Raw genomic sequence first — 397 nt, 5'->3', positions numbered from 1 at the left:
GCGCCCTGTGCCAGCACCTCAGCACCCTCACAGGGAAGAGCTGCTGCCCAAGAGCTCATCTCAGTCTACCAAATACAGAAATCTCTCTGCATTGTCTTTCTAAGAAACTGCTGGTTGGGTTCACAGAGGGGAAGCACCCTGGGCAGGCTCTTGCCTTGAGCTCAGGTTAAACACTCTTAGATTAAAATGAGAAGGTAACGACCTGGCCCCAAGTCCTGTGTTCCTGCTCACATCAGTCTTCGAGTGCAGGAGGAGGGATGGTCTCAGGGCTGTGGTAGGGTTTGACCTCACTGGTTTTTTCCTTCCTGTTTCAGAGGGCCTGGCGGTGGGAGTTGGATTTGGAGCTATTGGAAAATCTGCATCTGCGACCTTCCAAAGCGCCAGGTAAGACCCTGCT

General features: G+C 52.9%; 1 protein-coding gene across 1 annotated transcript in view; it reads left to right on the top strand.

The window, feature by feature from the left end:
* SLC39A11 (solute carrier family 39, member 11) overlaps positions 1–388 on the top strand; it is a 59,737-nt gene extending 59,349 nt beyond the window's left edge. The window contains exon 6 of the mRNA XM_010018372.1: positions 315–388. Coding sequence (XP_010016674.1) covers positions 315–388 — 74 coding nt within the window. The remainder of the gene's footprint in view (positions 1–314) is intronic.
* The last annotated feature ends 9 nt before the right edge of the window (positions 389–397 follow it).

This window comes from Nestor notabilis, unplaced genomic scaffold (genome assembly GCF_000696875.1).
Source record: "Nestor notabilis isolate BGI_N333 unplaced genomic scaffold, ASM69687v1 scaffold24927, whole genome shotgun sequence".
In the NCBI taxonomy this organism is placed as follows: Eukaryota; Metazoa; Chordata; class Aves; order Psittaciformes; family Psittacidae; genus Nestor; species Nestor notabilis.
This window is presented reverse-complemented; position numbering and strand designations above follow the sequence as displayed.